This window comes from Vanellus vanellus (genome assembly GCF_965231255.1).
Source record: "Vanellus vanellus genome assembly, chromosome: 15".
Classification (NCBI taxonomy): Eukaryota; Metazoa; Chordata; class Aves; order Charadriiformes; family Charadriidae; genus Vanellus; species Vanellus vanellus.
In genome coordinates this window covers 18,041,498-18,057,476 of record NC_138920.1, presented here as the reverse complement: position 1 = coordinate 18,057,476, position 15,979 = coordinate 18,041,498, and the positions used below count along the sequence as shown (strand labels likewise).

Sequence of the window (15,979 nt, the reverse complement as noted above, 5' to 3'; positions counted from 1 at the left end):
ATCTAGGAATCCAAGCAAGTGGTTAAAAGCACGTTTGTTGTTTTTTTTTTTGTTTCCAGTTAAATCAGTTGTCATTACCTCTCTACCATAGTTTCTTAGGTTTTTATAGTTAAGACTGTAAAGAAGAAAATAATTTATAAGCATGAGTAGCCAGTGATAAACACAGACTTTCTTCAGTTTGGAGGTTTAATCCGTGTGTGGCCAAGCCATGCTATATTCAGAGTTTTATCCCGTCAGACATGATGCTTCGGTGTGGGATTCGTTTGGATGTAAGACCATTTATACAGATACCTGAAATATTCAATTGTTTGCTCTAAACAAATTCATAAAAGACAACACACCAAACTAGAAGCTATCCTCATCTGTCAACACTTGATGGAAAATTAGACAATTTTCCATATATAAGTATACTTGTTATAAATAACTTGTATAAATAACATACTTGTTATGACCTGTTATTACTTGTATGACCTGTTTTCATGCCCAGTTCTTTTTAGGTGCTAGGATATATTTGTAAAGCCCTAAATTTCCTCAGATAAGAACTTTCAGAGACAGAACTTAGGAAAGAACACATGAAGGAGGAAAGTTTAGAAAGATACAGAGAGGTTGCAGAGAGAAGAAGGGCTACGTTAAGAAGGTTAGATGCAGAGATCAAGAGAAGCTGAAGCGGTGCAATTAGCAACGTCCAGAAATGTGAGAGTGGATAGGTCTGGGGGAACTAGAGCTGTGAGATTAGAAATGTCCAAAGAAACTGAGGGAGTGAGGGAAGGAGCATCCTGAAAGGTGAGAGTGGAGACATCCAGAAAGGGTGTAGAGATGAGATTAGAAACATCCTCAGAGGTCGATGAGGATAGTTCAGAGGAGCCCTGAAACATGAAGTAGTTAAAATCGGTGAGATCTAGTGATTCTGAAGAGGTTGAGGAGGTGTGCTCTGAGACACCTAGTGAGGATGGAGGGATTGTATAGGAAAAGTCCAAGGAAGCTGAGGAGGTGTGACTGGAAACATCTAGGGAGGGTGAAGAAGTGAGACTGGAGAGGTCTAGAGAGGGTGAAGAAGACGTAGAGCTGGAGACATCTGGGGAGGGTATAGAGGGGAGGCTTGAGAGATCTAAGGAGATCGAAGAACTGTCGCCAGAGAGATCCCGAGAGCCTGATGAAGTGAGACTTGATAGGTCCAATGAAATCGAGGAGGTGAAACTGGAGCGCTCCCAGGAATCTGAAGAGGTGAGACTGGAGAGCTCTAAGGAGATTGAAGAGGAGGTGCTGGAGCAGTCCGAAGAGGCTGAAGATGTGAGACTTGAAAGGTCCAGAGAAGATGAAGTGAGACTGGAGAAGTCCACAGAGGATGAAGAGCTCAGACTGGATAAATCCAAAGAATCGGAAAAGGGGATTTTAAAAAGTTCCAAGGAGGCTGAAGTCTTGACACTGGAGGGGTCCAGGGAGGCCAAAAAAGTGAGACCAGGGAGGTCCAGGCAGATTGAAGAGATGACACTGAAAAGCCAAGTAAATCCATAACATGACTGGTGTTAAATCAGAAGTATTTAAAAATAAAAATCTCTAATAAAACACCAAACCAAAAAAAAAAAAAAAAGAGACATAATTAGCCCAAAAACTACTACTTTTGAAAATAACTAAGCATACAGTTTTAATCTTTGTGTCCCTTGCTTGTTTCTCTTTTGGTGCAGAAAAACTCTAGTAATAAGAGCTCACAGACTTATTTAGAATATCACTCCTTCACAGAGGACCAGTACAGAAGTGCAGGTACAGAGTAATACATACAGTAGCAGAAGACATTCTTCTGTCCTGGCATGTCTCTCCTTGTTCAACCAGATTTTAGCATCTATGATGGCCTGACAAAGAATAGCCTCCTGTCAAATGCCATCTCCCTGTCCTGAAGGTCTGGAATAAAATAATAGTTATGTAATAGTATGGAAATTAAAATGTTTTTGTTGTTCTTTTCCAGATACCATAGGATATTCAGATACTAGGCTGCTTACTGGTTTTAGAGAGAGATTTAAAAAAAAAACCAGTTGTAAATGGCAACAAGTCAAACCGGGCCTCTAACTATAAAGGCTAAGAGGGATTATTTCCTCTTGATTCATAACATCTAACTAAAAAATGTGGATCTTCCTGATGATGCTAACAAAAATGGCAAAGAAAACACTATTTTTTTTCTCTGCAGCCTGTGCAGGATTTCTTTTTGGAAGCTAGCAGTATGCTAAACTGATTGTGTCAATAAGTAATACACATTTTAGCAACATCAGTGCTACTTGTTTTTCAGTTAAAAAGAGGTCTTATTTTATTACTTTTATTTTGTACCTCTGGACATAAAACCTGTACTGTAATAACGGTAATTTTTTATTTGTGCTTATTTTGAATTGTTTAATAAAAATATTCTACAGAGTCGTTCTGATAGAAGACAGACATCTAATTAAAAAGGGAACAGAACAGCTTATATTTCAGTTCATAAAGGTGCATCTAATTATAGTATGAGTAGGTCAAGAGGCTGATCTACAGCTGCCTTCTCTTGTCTCAAAACTGCTGCAAAGCAGAGAGTAGTTGAAAACTGCTGTCGTCTTTCCAGACAGAGGCACAGGAATGCACATAAAGTTTTTCAGAGAGGCTTCACAAAAGCATTTTATGGACCAAGAAAGTGAAAGATGCAGACGTACAAGAGGCTGCAGCTTCTCAGGTGAATACACCCAAGCTTTGCCCGTGTTATTACACAACTGATGTCCAGATGCGTGTATAATGGATTTAACATAATCACCATGGGTGGAACGCCCACTGAGGTCACCTCTTAACTGAAGCAGGTGTCTGCTGAACATGGACTGAGGTTGAAAGGAATGATGTCTTAGTATGCAAATGCTAAAATTGTGGGGTTGAGCACAACACGAAAATTACCGGACTAAAAAAAAGCTGCTTACGTACCAATGATGAGACCTGACACAGTCCTTGAATACACTTAATATTTATTCATAATGCATCTGTAATTTTAGAGCTCATGCAACATGGTGGTAGTTCTATCAAGAGTACAGTGTTTATAGATTAAAAGGCAAAACAAATGAATTCTTCTTAACATGCATAATTTGTGATGAAATTACAAGTTTGCTTGCTGACCTATATTCTTAATAAAACAACAAAAATAATTAACTCCTAAAAAAAACCCCAAACCACCCTTGCTATCTAACACCACTGTAATTTTGTGACTATCTTTCTTAGAAGATTCTCAAGTGCATTGTACAGGGGAAAACAAATAATTATACAAAAGGCAAATCCCAATGTAGTAAAAAGCCAGTATCAACACAATTGCCAACAGACTAGATTCCATCATCCCTTCACTGTGTTCCTTCTGCCATAATTTAAAATGGCAAAGGTATTGCACTTTTTCCTATGATCTAACACTGTCAAGAAAGATGGAATTATGGTCACTATAGTAAAAAACGTACAGGTCAGTAATAATGCTTCCTACCTTTGATATCTGTGGGTTTATCTCCTTTCTCTGCCTGTGTAAGCCATACTGGGCTGTGCTGGTAAAGCTCTGCTGTTCTCTCTGCTCATGACCCTAATCTGTTCCGCAGCAACTGGAAATCATGCCATGCTGATGACAATACGGGTTATCTCCCATTAAATCTCCTCTTGTCTAAGTACAGCACTCCGCACAGAGCACCAGCAGAAAACAAACTCCAAAATCAGCTCTAACCTTAAGTTGCAGTTCTGTGCTGTTTCCTGTTACAGGACAACATTTGGAAGGTTAGTTGATGAAGCAGGTGAAGACATTGATTTTTAGCTTTTGGACACCTGGATTCAAAGTAAAAATAATTTTGCAGTGTCATCCAAGTTCTCAGCTGTTCATTCTACAAAATCTGGCATAAACAGTCTCTGGAGGGACCCAGGATCTGCAGAGCAGAATTCAGGTATGCTCAAATTTTAAGAATCTTGTGCATTACTTCCTATTTTAATGTGTTTAGTAACTTTTGTTAGCTATGTTACTTTTTAAATGTTGTTACATCAAAGTAGTGTGACAATGTAAAACATTCTGTCCACAGTTGATAATAGTGAATAAAACTTTTAAAAACACTAGGTGACGTCAATGGCTGGAGCCTGTTTTCAGAAATTTTTGTCTCATAGGTGCTTGAAAGACAAGGGAGACTTAGGTTGCTAGGTCACAAGGGCCATTGTTGCGCCTCGCTTTGTAGAGAGAAGTAACATCACCTGTGCAGTGGCACCCTGCTTCTGTTTTCTAGCTGTTCTTTCACAAGAGAAGCAGGGAAATTGTGTAGCTTGCTGAATGTCCCTCAAAACTGGCAATTATAAATAGAGAAAATAAAACTGTATAAAGCATCAGGCTAAGATCATTTGGAATACGACATGACTATAAAATATAAATAAATTGCAAATCTGGGTTCTGATACACACTTTCTTACTCCCAATTTCACAACATACCTGCTAGATTTTGCTGCAGCTGCTATATGCAAATGTGTTTAAAACTAGATAAATCAAAGCAGTTATCTCACAGATAAATAATATCCACATAGTCCCCCGCAAAAAAACATTAACAGGAATGATGCTACTTGCCATATTATAAAACAGATTTGTTACCAGGGTGTCCACAAAGTTGAGCAGGCTCTAGGAATATTGAAGTTCACAGCAGGGGCAATTGTTTCATTTGATTTGGTGTAAAAAGGATTTGGTACATGTTTAGAAAAATATTATCTTCATATGTTGTTCATTTTATTCTATCCGAGCTAATATATCTGGTTGGATAATATATCTGTTATCTAACTGATACTATTTTTTAGTTCAGTGCTTTTAAACTTTTTGATTAAAGGACTGTAAAACCTTTCTAGAGAAAAAGAAAATGTAAAAAAGTCATCTTGTACTGAATTTCTGTGATATATGTCTGAGAAGAAAGACTTTAACTTAACAATGTTACTGTTTTACAAAACTAATTTTTTCTGTTATAATAACATACATTGTTTACAGCATCAAATACTCTTTCTAGTAGATGCAATATGAAATTGTTGTAATAAACATTGCAGAGGCAATATAATTTCAGCCCACCCAATAGCTTCCTATAGATAAGGAGATCCTCCATTTCTCCTCTTTCAGTATGTCCCATCTTGCTGCTGGCTACATAAAGATTACATCGACTCTAATATTCATCGCTTTTTGGTTCAACAAGTTTACTTGGCTCAACAAAGGGTGCAAAAACCTCTATCTTCAGTGCAGCAAGGGAAGAAGTGAGACAGCACAGCCAGGAACAAGAAGGAAGGCAGACAGACAAAGGACTATGTCCTTTCATTGAAGGTAAGCAATTAGTTCAGCTTAGTTCTAACGTGTAATCTCACCTTTAGAGTAATTCAATTCTATGGCAACATATAAAGCAAAGCTATCAAATTATTTGAGAAAGAAACGAACAGGTCCTGTGCAAGCGGAAGAACACCCTTCACCTTGGGAAACAGAAGGATTCTAAAACAACCTGGTGCTTTCACACAAGCTCTCTCTATCGGCGCTCTGCAGTTCATCTATAAACGTGAACCTCAACAGGATGCTGCTCTTTCCTTTGAACCGACTAGCTGTCAATGCCCGGGGGCTTTGAAAGGTTGCAGTCACTAGACACTGGGTGCTTAGGTTTACCGTATATGACATTTATTGGAAATATGGTAGACTGTACCCTTTAACTGCAAGTACAGACTGCAAGAGACAGATCAGCCATGTTATAGGAAATGGTGATTAAAGGTTTTTCTGGTTTGGGGTTTTTTTTTGGGTTTTTTTTTTTTTTTCCAAAACGAACAACTGGTTTGCATTTTTAGTTAACTGCTGTGTTACTGAGTAGGTGCTGGCACCCGTTCTCAGCAAGAAGAAACACTTCTCAGGTAAATTAAGCCTTTTAAAAAGTACTTCATTTCTATCACTGACTGAATAAAGTGGTACTGTTTTAGTGTTCGTATAGGCACAAGTCATTTCAGTGTCACAGTAAATCTAGGATTTTGCTTTCTTCCATGGTAGCAGCTTTCATCCTTTCAGATTGTCAAAAGCAGTACCTTGCAGAACACGAAAGCAGCAGGCAATTATCAAGGTGCACACGCACAAGTCTTTAACAAGTTTATAGTGCAGATCAGTACACAGAAGCTAGAACACTACACAGCTTTGAAAAAAAAAAGTTAAAACCCTATAGACCTTAGAATGCCTTGCCATTAATGTAAAACGAGTTAATCCATTATATTGCTGCTTTAGCCATCCTGAGCCTGTTTAGATCAAGAAGTGAAGGACAAGGTGAATCTAATTTACAGTGAAAAAATCTTCACTAAGTTAACACCAAAATCCCACCACTGGTGTGGCCAATTCTTATATCAAACCTGAGAAAAAGTAATTTTTGCATTTCTTGTTTCAACTTGTAGATACAAATCAGGTAAGCAATTTCATTCAGAAGCATCTTTCCATAGGCATATGGCTACGTCCATACAAATGTTTGAGAATTCAAGAGCACTACGTTTCCAGTACAGAGCCAGCAGATGATGCAAGTGTTCAGTCTCAACAGAAGAGCGCATTAAGCTTGCCGAGACTTCAAACTTCCAGCTACAACTTAAACTTAAGGGGATCGAATGCACCCTCAGTAAGTTCGCAGACGACACTAAACTTGAGGGTAGATTGGCTCTGCAGAGGGATCTGGACAGGCTGGACAGATGGGCTGAGGCCAATGGTATGAGGTTCAACAAGGCCAAGTGTCAGGTCCTGCACTTGGGTCACAACAACCCCATGCAGCGCTACAGACTGGGGGTGGAATGGCTCGAAAGCTGCCTGGCAGAAAAGGACCTGGGGGTGTTGGTGGACAGCCGGCTGAGCATGAGCCAGCAGTGTGCCCAGGCAGCCAAGAAGGCCAACACCATCCTGGCCTGCATCAGGAATAGTGTGGTGAGCCGGACTAGGGAAGTGATCATCTCCCTGTACTCGGCACTGGTGAGGCCTCACCTCGAGTACTGTGTTCAGTTCTGGGCCCCTCACTACAAGAAGGGCGTTGAGGTGTTGGAGCATGTCCAGAGAAGGGCTACAAAGCTGGTGAAGGGTCTGGAGGACAAACCTTATGAGGAACGACTGAGGGATCTGGGGTTGTTTAGCCTGGAGAAGAGGAGGCTGAGGGGAGACCTTATCACCCTCTACAACTACCTGAAAGGAGGTTTTAGAGAGATGGGAGCTGACCTCCCTGGCGACAAGTGATAGGACGAGAGGAAACGGGTTCAAGTTATGCCAGGGCAGGTTTAGATTAGATGTTAGGAAGCATTTTTTCACTGAAAGGGTTATTAAACATTGGAATAGGCTGCCCAGAGAGGTGGTGGATTCACCATCCCTGGAGGTGTTTAAGAAAAGGGTAGATGAGGTGCTTAGGGACATGGTTTAGAAGTGGTGGTGTTTTTATCAGGGTAGGTTAATGGTTGGACTTGATGATCTTAAAGGTCCCTTCCAACCTCACTAATTCTATGATTCTATGATTCTGGTTTTAAGTTAACTGTAATAGCATTTCTAGATGCATCTCGCTTTAGAAGGATGCTTTGGAGATTTGTAACATGTCCCTCCTCCTGGCAGAAATCCTCAGTAGCTGTGTTGGGAGTACTTATGGGTCACAGGAACATGAGAAAGTCATCCAAAAAGAATTAAGACAATGAACAGCAAGGAAACTTAATTACTTATTACTCAAAACTTCAGAAGGGGAGCAGTGAGAACCAAAGATTTAATAGTGCCATCTTAAATATTCTCCAGGCCATTGAGCTTTGGATCTAAAGCTTACTCACTTCTGTTCTGTTTCTCAGCAAAGTTATATAGGTGAGTTTGAAATTTTACTGATTTAAAAGCCTAAATCTGCAGATAAGGTGAAACATGAATTCATTTAGGCAAGCTGAGGGGATCCACCAGAGACCACACCAATTTGTTCACATCACATTCCTCCACCTCTGCCCCTTCTGTCCCCTTCCCCTCTCCCTTCTTACTTTCTTCCTGGTTCTTTAGTTTTGTCCCTCCGTCTGTAGGTCCTCTCTCGTACCCGCCTCCTCCATTCCTTCTAACCACGCGAACCCACGGCTGCTCCGCACTACCTCAGGTCACACTCACTGCAGTATGGGTGCGTTCCGCCACGGCACCCTACATGCATCACAGCACCGCAGCCATGCCACAGCCCTGCAGCGCACCGCGGAGCTGATCCACAGCGAACATACGACTTGCTGAAGTGGCTAGCGAAGAAACCGGCTGTCTACATCCTTCTCCTGTGACGGGACAGCACACACGCGGATACTGCTGCACACACTGTCCCCCACTCCCCATCAAGCAAAGCTGCTTTAGGTGCAGTCTCCTGTCGTGAGAAGTGTGGGTAGACAGACAGGCTGTTACACGACTGCAGGGACCCCAACACTTTGTTCTCTTCGGCTCTGAACAATAGTGAGCATTAGATTCCAGGTGCAGATACCTTCCTTAGCAGGTAAATTGCAGCAAACAAATCTCAGTCCAAGTAGACTGACAATCTTTCCACAGGATCTAGCAAACTGAAATCTGGTTGCTAGTTAACCTGTCAGATTTGCAGAAAAGCAGTTACTAAGCAAAAGACCACAGCAGCTGTAAACGTGTATCTTAGAATATGCATTTAAATAAAAGAAGCTATTAACTCCAGAGCATTTCTTCACCTTCACCCTCCTCATTTTAGGTTACTCACCTAGCAGCTAAAAAAACCCAAACAGATGAGAAAGTGTCAGGAACTAGCCAGAACTCGGAAGAAATTTTATTTAAAAAGTGCCACATACAGGAAGCCATACTCTGACAGAATGAGATGCAGGCATATAAATAAAATAGAACAAAGAAAACCATGATATTCAAGAAGCTGTTGAATGCTTACAAAAATTAAAGGCTTTTTCAGTGCAAGGGCAAACTGTGAGTTCATACTATATAGTTCTTTGTACAGAAAAATTAGGAAAAGAAAAAAATCAACTTTAAAATGCCAAGTGATGCTAATTGCTAAACAAACATTTAAAATGAGTTTCAAGCATTGCATTTTTATCAGAAATGATGGTACAGTTTTGCAGAAGTTTCACATATGCTTTTTAAATTGAAATGCTACTTCAGTTGTAATAACTTCCTGTAAAAGCATGGCAAACCTCAATGATTTAAATTTATTAAGGTAGTCTCAAACCATTTCTTTTTAGAAAAATATTTGGAATAGTTAAATTTTTAGAAGTTAAATATTTATATACCTGTTTTTTCCCCCTACACAAATCTTACAGAAGATTGTGTTCCCATGTGTTTACCACTTAAAATAAGCTCTGTTCTCTATAGAGCAGACACTGTTCAATAGGCAATTCTGATAGGGCGGAAATGGCGTGCACCGGAAAATGCACCGGAACAGGTGACACCGCAGTTCTTAAAGGCTAAGAGAGAGTCTTGAAATTGCTGGTAAGCTTAGAATCAAAATTCCAGGACACCAAAAATTCCAGGCACCAAAGCACAAGCATCAGCTAATTCAGGGCTGTGTCTTCCCATGTTTCTGGCACGCTGAAGGAGCCTCACGGGACAGACAGCCCCTGCTGAAGGCAGCAGGACTACCAGCAGCCGGGTACGGCAGGTAAGGAAGGACGTCAGGGTCTGACCTTTAAGTTCCCACAGCTAATGACTGGTGACGGTACCAAGAAACAAAGAGAAGCTGTAGAAAACCTTTTATTCTCACGGTTTTCATTTAAAGAGCCTTGTATTGTGAGCAAATTAGTTGAAAAGGTAAAGGACCTTCTGGAACTTAGGACACTCTGTTTAAGTTAAAGGACAGCACGATGTTCCGTTGATGTAACAGGTTACTTTTGGAGCATGCTCAACTTAATGACTGTATCGTTAACATTCTTAATATCCCTTCCTCTTATGTTTAGGTTATCTCTTTAGTGAACTTCACACAGGTTTTTTCAGACATTTTGAAGTGAACACCTACTATCCTTAGATGCCCTAGCAGCTCGCAAGATTTCAAGGCTCTGTCCTTATTGTACTCCTTTATTTAACGGGCTTTTAGAAATGGAGATACTTATTCTAGAAGTTTAAGAGAAAATTTCATTTTAAGTTACTGCATGCCCGGCTCATTAATGTCGCATTTAGGAATAAAATTTAGGTCTTAGTAGATAAGAGACACTTCATATGTTTTATCTATACTGACTGAAACCCATTTTGAGTACCACGTTAGCTCAACCAGTCAAACGAGTTAAAAGCTTATCAAAAAATATTTTGTACATTCTTTTGTATTTCAAGCGTCAAGTAATAAACTTTCTATTAAACCAAGTTGTATCACACAACTATCAAACATTAACAAACAGAACAACAATGCTGGAACAAACCATTCTGCTTGATTTTGGGCTTGGTCCCAAAAGAGGTAGTCCATAAGTCACACAAAAATAAAAACGCCACAGAAGTTAACCTAACATGCCATCTCCTCCACTATATTTAGCCTCATCGCTAAATGAGGCTATTTCATATCTGAAAACATTATAAGTTAGTGTTTATGTAACTATAGGAACTAGAGAATTATTTGTTCATCTGTAACTGAAACTCGGTCCAGCTGAACCAATATATTAATTAGGCTTTGTGCATCCGCCTTATTAGTAAGAAGTCAGCTTTTCTCCAAATTACATTTGAAACATGCCTAATACACAAGTATGCCTTTAAATAACAAAGGATACATGTATTCAGGTTTGGAGAGAAGCTTCAGATTGTTAAACCCCATTAGCAATACAGGTATATTTGCTATCATTTCTCTACAAATGCTGCTGCCGCCATTGAATTCCTCATGGTTCCTCTTGCTGAAGCTGTGAACTCTTCAATTTCAGCATTCAGTCTATTAATTACCCATTCCAATGCTTCACGCCCCTATAGTTAAAGAAAAGTTTATCAGTGTATAAATCTTGGCAAATAAGTAAATAGGTTAAAACCTGTCCTACTGAAAATGACTAAAGACGCAATAGTTGAAAAGGAAGTACAGGTACAGAAATACATGTCTCTGTGGTATTTTTTGCTTCACTAACAGAGCACTGCAGGAGCACGTACTGCCTTACATTTAATGAAAAAATTCCTCATGTCAGCAGTGCTCATGTTACAAACCACACTGTTTTATCACTCTTGTGGCTGAACTCAAGACACCTTTGGATTCCCAGAGGCTGTCAACTAAAACACTGCTGCACTGCTCCCACATAACTACTTCAGATCTGTCTGCATGTATCCTTTTTCAATAGCAAAAACTAATAGATGGCATCAAAAACGCAGCAAAAGAAGGACTCTCAAGTGACTGGAGATGTTTTGCCAGTGAAGATTCAGAGAGCTTTACCAGTAATTTATTACCTCCATCAATAAGAGGAGAAAAAAAAAGAGGAAGTTCAGCAAGCCGAGCATTCCGTCTCTACAGTAAAGGCAGCAGAACTACGCAGACCCTTCTTACAATCGTTGACAGAGCCAAAAAGTAAACCAGGGATTTGTATTCCCTTTGTCATTTAGCCAGTGGTCACACATTTTACACAAGGGTCGTACTTACTTTATTAGCATTGGAGGAAATTGTGTTTGCCATTAGCCCTTCTAGGTAACTGCTGAGACTGACACCTTTTACAGATATTATTGCTTCTTGTGTCAAAACAGTTCTGAAACAGAGGGCAGGAGATGGAATTATTCTGAGCAGTTTAAAAAGGTACGCATTGCTGGAAGAAACTCACTCCACCCCAACAAACACATTCCCTCATCAGCTTCGTTGTATAACACAGAACTTCTTGCCCTATAAACACAACCCACTTCCACAGCACTTAAAGCACTTAACAGCTTTATGCTTCTACTCAAAGTAAAACCGAGTCCCTAGTGCTCTGCAGAAGCAATACCACTAGAGAAAATGGCAGTCCATTTAATTCTTTTTTAGACAAGTTACCAAAACAAAGGTGATGTAAACCTCATCTTCTGTTCAAGGGAAACCACAGGAATTCTCAAAGCCAAAGTCTGTACTACTTCAGGGCAATCTCGGACCAAGGAGGTACTTACTTGTCCGGTTCGTGAGGGTGTGGTTTATAGACCAGCCTCTCATCTACCGACACTAGGTTTGTAAATGAAATCTGTAGAATACAGGATAAGATTACTCCTTGATAAACATATTAAAGGAATGTAGTAAATAAAACTTCAGATTCAAAACTAGTGCTTATACCTGATTTAAACACTACACTTTTTCTGCAAGTATTAGGGTTGTAGAAGACAGAGAAATCTCCAAGTTCAGCATTTGCTGATCTAGTTCTCTTTCCTTAAGTTTTTGGATCATTTACCAATATACGCTCCCACATTTACAAGAACATTTCAACAGTGGGATCTGAGAGATGGAGTAGTACAAAGAGCAAAATGTTGCATGATTAGGAAATGGTGACAGTGTACACCAAATGGCTTAAAATTTTTTTTTCTTAACACTTCCCTCCCCCAAACTACTGCTGTCCTGCTCCTCAGTGTGTGCAGATGCTCCAGTCCTGACAAGTTCCAAGAACCTCACAGCTCCTTTCTGAAAAACCAAACCAGTCAACTATAAACACATTACTTAAACCTTTATCTTGTATTGTTCTAGTGCAATTTTCAAGTCATTGTCAAGATTATTTTCCTTTTCAAATTTACAAGGAGTTATTATAACCCGTAATCTATTTCAATTACACAAACCCAGCTACTTACATTACTGGATTTCAGCTCCATTGTTTTTTTCACTGGGTCAACAACAGAGTGCTCTTGAACATATGTCTTTGTTCTGCATGTGCCTATGAGCTAGAAGACAGGCAAACATATACGGAATTAATTATACTAAACAACTACAATTTTTTTTAGTGCCTATAAATGCATAAGTAGTGGTCATTGTATTGAACAGACACAGAGACAACAGAATTTGGGTTTAGATTAAAATAAAACTATTAAATTGAGGTAGATCTCATTTTGAAGATGGAAGCAACGTAAGATCTAGGCAAGCTGCGGCTGTTGGTAAGTTGCTATGTGTACTGCTATTAAGCTTTCCTGATACATAAAAGTTTATAATGATAAGCCATTAAAATTATGAAAAGACACATATCTGTCCATTACAACACCTGGTGCACAAGCTTTCCCTCCCTCCGGCATCCCTTCCCAGCCCTGCGGCGCAGTACGCACCGACTTGACGATGGAGGGTATTCCCCACTCGGTGCTGAGGAGCCTGTGGCTGTGCAGCTTCCCACTGGGGTCCACGTGTCTGTCCAGGACATCGACCCCCACCACGCTGGGGTTCATGGGGTTGGGGTACTTCTGCATGGCAGCTGTCGTCACCGTTTCCCAGGGATGGCTGCCAAAAGAGGATCAAGGCATGAAGTGGTACACCGTCACTTTTTAACAAGATTTCTATTAAAACTGAATACATTGATCAATTTATTTTTGGCTTCTTATTGGACAGGGATGTTTTCCCCGTACCACAATGCTGAAAGACTACACTTTCTTCAGGTTTCCGTAACACCAGAGTAATTTATTAAGCTGTTACTTTCACCCAACGAATGTTTCCCTCGGGTTGTTTCCACGTGGGGGTTTTGGGGCACTTGTGCCCCGACAGCACGAAGTGACCGGCGCTGCCGTGGCGGGTCCTACACCGCCGGGGTAACCCTGACCACGGCCGGCGCGGCAGCCGGACCCGCGTACACCGGCACTCCTCCAGCGTGGTCCGTGACCGGCTGCCGCGGCCTCGGCCCCCGCTGCCGGGACACCCGCCGGCACCGCCCGCCTCCCGCCACCGGGCTGAACCCCCGCCGAGCGGCCTCGGCGCCGACAGCCGGCTCGGTGCGGCGCCCGCCGTGCTCCGCCGACCGGCCGGTGACCCGGGGCCGGCAAGGGCGCGCAGCGGGAAGGTCACGGGAGGCGAGCGAGCCGCGGCGGCCGGGGCAGAGCTGCAGCGCCGAGCCGGCCCGACGGGATAGGGGGCGGACGGCCCCCTCAGCGCCCGCCCGGCCGGAGGATCGGCCGCCCTCCGCGAGTCCCACCCCGCTTCGCCCCTTCCGCCCCCCGCGCTGCGCTCACTCGAAAACGTGCTCCGAGGTCCAGATCTTCATGGCGGCGGCGGGCGCGGGGCCGGCCCGGGCCGGGCACTACTACCGCCGCCGCCGCCGCCGGGGTCTCCTCGCTCCCGCCGGGCCGGGCCGAGCCGGGCACCGCCGCCGGCAGCGCCTGTGCAGAGAGGAGCGACCCGTCGCGGGGCGCCGCCCTCCAATCGCCACGCGGCGCCGCGGTGACGTCACGGGTCACTCACCGCGTGAAAGTCACGCAGAGTGCCCTCCGCCCGAGCGGTGGGTGCCGGCCCAGCCGCGCTCACTGCGCCTGCGCACGCTGGCGCCGCTTCCGCTTCCGGTTGGTGGCGGGGGCGGCCCCGCCCAGCGGCTGTTGCCGGGTGCGGTGGCACGCGGCGGGCAAGGGTGTCGGTGAGGGAGTGGCGGCTGCGCTCCTCCTGCCCGTCCCCGGGCCCGGGCGTGGCGGAGGAGCGGTGGCTTGGCTTGGCTCGGCTCGGCCCGGCTCGGCTCCGCCGCGGCTGGTCGCGCCAGTGTGCGGTGGGGCGCTCGTTCCGTGAACGCGGCCGTTGAGGCTTACCCGGTGGGGGCCGGGGCGAACGCGCGTTCAGCGCTAACGGGGCCCTTCGGGCGCCCTTCTCTCGCTGCCTCGGGTAAAGTGGGTCGACGTCACAGTTGGCCGAGGTACCACGTCAGCGGCGGCGTTCGGGGTAAACCGCCCGGCGGTTGGGTCACCGGAGGGCGCGGAGAGCCCCTGCTGGCGGCTGTGCCGGGCACGTGCCGGGCGGTTGTGCAAGCGGCACCCGGCGCCGGTTTCATAACCGCGTTACAAAACAGCCGCTTCGCCCCGACCCGCGTCCGGCCGCACCTCCCGGAACGGCCGCCGAGCCAGAACGGAGGGGCCTCCAGCGGCCGTCCCCTCCAGCAGCCGTCCCCAGCGCCTCTGACTAATCCCTGGAACGAAACAGAAGTGATTTACAAGGCTCGTAGCGCAGTAAGAAGCCAGTTGTTCCTGCAACAGACAAACCCACACACGTCTCCTGGCACGTCATCAAGCGTTTTCTTTTAGGTTTCCCGAGATAGCAGTGTTGAAAGTGCCTCGAGTTGTGTAGGAATTGTTTTTTTCAGAGGGAGGCAGCAGGACAGCATTTCACGGGCACAGCTCTCAACTGGTGGGTGACTGTTCTGTACTCGTACCTGCACAGCAACAGCCTTGCTGGGGAAGGCCGAGAGGGAAATTTCCCAGAAATGGGTCACCTCACATGTTAGTGTCATGCAATTTGGTTCAACCCAAAATAAAACACCGATCAGTGTAAGACAAATGCCTGTATTTGTTTCTACACTTTATCAGTTAACCAGCAGAGTCTGGTTTTTATCCTTCAGTATTTGGGCTCTTCCTCCCTCGGTTTGAAGAAAAATCAGGTATAGAAATAGCCAATGAATCCCTTTCCCCAAATCCCCCACGTTCTGCTGAAAATGGCCATCAAGTTGCATATGAAATGCAAATAAGGATGTTTACAGATTATCATTTTCTGTCTTGAGACTATACCTGTCACACCCTCAGAAGAGATGAGATAGCAGCAACACACCAGCTGGCGGGGAAGGGCCGCGGGTACGTCTATCTTCACTCAGCAATAGGTCGGATCGCTTCGTGCCGCCCCTGTGGAAGAGCCACAAGAGGGGGCCAGATTTCCATGAGGTTCTCCACGTGAAAACGCGTCGCTTTGTTACTCCGCCAGCGGGAACGGGCTCGTCCTCGGCGGCTCCGGGCAGACCCCCCCCCGCGATGCACATGTGGGGGCGCTGCCGTGCCCGGGGGCCGAGCGCTGCCCCCCGCCCCTGCTGCCGCTGCAGCCGCTCCGGCCCCTGCTGCCCGGGGAATGGGCTCGAGGCAGAAATCCCTGCTGCAAACAAAGCGGAAAGATACGTTCAGGCCC

The 15,979-nt window shown here is 44.1% G+C and overlaps 2 protein-coding genes across 2 annotated transcripts; both read right to left on the bottom strand.

The window, feature by feature from the left end:
- Positions 1–638: 638 nt before the first annotated feature.
- LOC309678018 (uncharacterized protein) lies at positions 639–4,373 on the bottom strand (the record flags this gene model as incomplete). The annotated part of the gene is made up of 2 exons (XM_082490931.1): positions 639–1,491; positions 4,369–4,373. 2 exons carry the CDS (start codon positions 4,371–4,373, stop codon positions 639–641), a joined length of 858 nt encoding a protein of 285 aa, XP_082347057.1.
- Positions 4,374–8,756: 4,383 nt separating this feature from the next.
- Positions 8,757–14,134, bottom strand: PRELID3B (PRELI domain containing 3B). Its single transcript, XM_082491260.1, has 6 exons — positions 14,059–14,134; positions 13,168–13,336; positions 12,703–12,792; positions 12,037–12,107; positions 11,546–11,648; positions 8,757–10,887 (listed from the first exon to the last, which is right to left on the bottom strand). The coding sequence occupies exons 1-6, from the start codon at positions 14,088–14,090 to the stop codon at positions 10,768–10,770; spliced, it is 585 nt and encodes a 194-aa protein (XP_082347386.1). The 5' UTR covers positions 14,091–14,134; the 3' UTR covers positions 8,757–10,767.
- Between the last annotated feature and the right edge of the window lie 1,845 nt (positions 14,135–15,979).